Source organism: Arachis ipaensis, chromosome B09 (assembly GCF_000816755.2).
Source record: "Arachis ipaensis cultivar K30076 chromosome B09, Araip1.1, whole genome shotgun sequence".
Classification (NCBI taxonomy): domain Eukaryota; kingdom Viridiplantae; phylum Streptophyta; class Magnoliopsida; order Fabales; family Fabaceae; genus Arachis; species Arachis ipaensis.
The window spans coordinates 24,266,031-24,267,281 of NC_029793.2; the positions used below are offsets into that span (position 1 = coordinate 24,266,031).

At 28.2% G+C, this 1,251-nt stretch overlaps 1 protein-coding gene across 1 annotated transcript in view; it reads right to left on the reverse strand.

Moving 5' to 3' along the window:
* The window catches only part of LOC107619030, a 6,737-nt gene continuing 5,917 nt past the window's right edge, over window positions 432-1,251 (reverse strand). The window contains exon 5 of the mRNA XM_016321235.2: window positions 432-799. Coding sequence (XP_016176721.1) covers window positions 635-799 — 165 coding nt within the window. The 3' untranslated portion in view covers window positions 432-634. The remainder of the gene's footprint in view (window positions 800-1,251) is intronic.

The following is a 1,251-nucleotide window of genomic DNA, read 5'->3' on the forward strand; positions in this document are numbered from 1 at the left end:
AACATTAAAAAAATATATTTTATATTTTATTATTATAATTTGAATCAACCAAATATTTATTACTAATTTATATATATAATTATAATTGATCCATCCTCTTTAATTCGGATTATACCAACGACTCCGGAAATATAATTTATGTTTGTATGTGCCCGTGCTGCCTCCCCAACAAATAGATGAGGTTCCACCCTTCGGCTCCAAGAAAAGCTGATTTTAACTTCAGTTAGACGAGCTATACCTCAGAGCACTCGCACCCACTCAGAGCACTCGCACCCACGCAGGAACAATAATTATTATTGAATGATATTTAATTATTTATTCAAATGGATTAAAATAATAATTATTCAAGAAACAAAACGGATACATTTTATGAATAAAAGAAAGGAGAATGTATATCGGCATTTCGCGAAGAAAAACTGAAAAAGAAAGTATTTTTTGAATTATTCTAACACATTGAATTTTTTTTCTTTTGTTATTAATTTCTCTATAGCCACAAATAACCGAATTCCACGTGTGCAGGAAATGCGGTTCATGATCTTAGTTTTGAAAACCAAATTGATGAAATTAACAATACACATATCTAATAATTAAGGAATAATCTATATAATATAATGTAGTAGCTAGTGTAATAGTTCTAATATAGCTGGAGCTTATCCTCATCGTCGATGGTTGGTGGTGTTATAATGACGTCAAAGTCACTTAGAGTCCACTCAGCAACTTCATCGCTGTCACTAACAAATATCTCAGTACCACTATCAAGTGATGTCCATTTTCTTTTAGCTGGAGGAGTGCCTGGATCCTGCACCACATAAGAGAATAATAATGGAATCAGAAAAAGAAATCATATTCGTATTATTTTATGTTTTTTTTTTAGAGATAAATTTTATTGTTAAATTTTTGTCAATTATTTTTAATATTTAAAGTCCAAGATATACAAGAAAAAAAATTTACACAAAAATAATACATATAACATTTTTTATTAAGAAATATAAAGAAAAACTAATAACTAATTTTTAGTTTTAATTTTAACTATACTTATTGAAAATTACTTGTTCATAGGAATTGAGATAAATCTTAAAAATTGTTGAATGCGGTATGGTGAGATAAATATAATAAAATAATATCATCTGTATATGAGCAAGGACAGGTAGACACAATAATTTCATTATAAAATACAGTTATTAGGAATCCGGTTGTCGAATCAATCGTTTGAACTTTCTTTTGAAAAAAAAATGGCAAGAAAATCTGCTG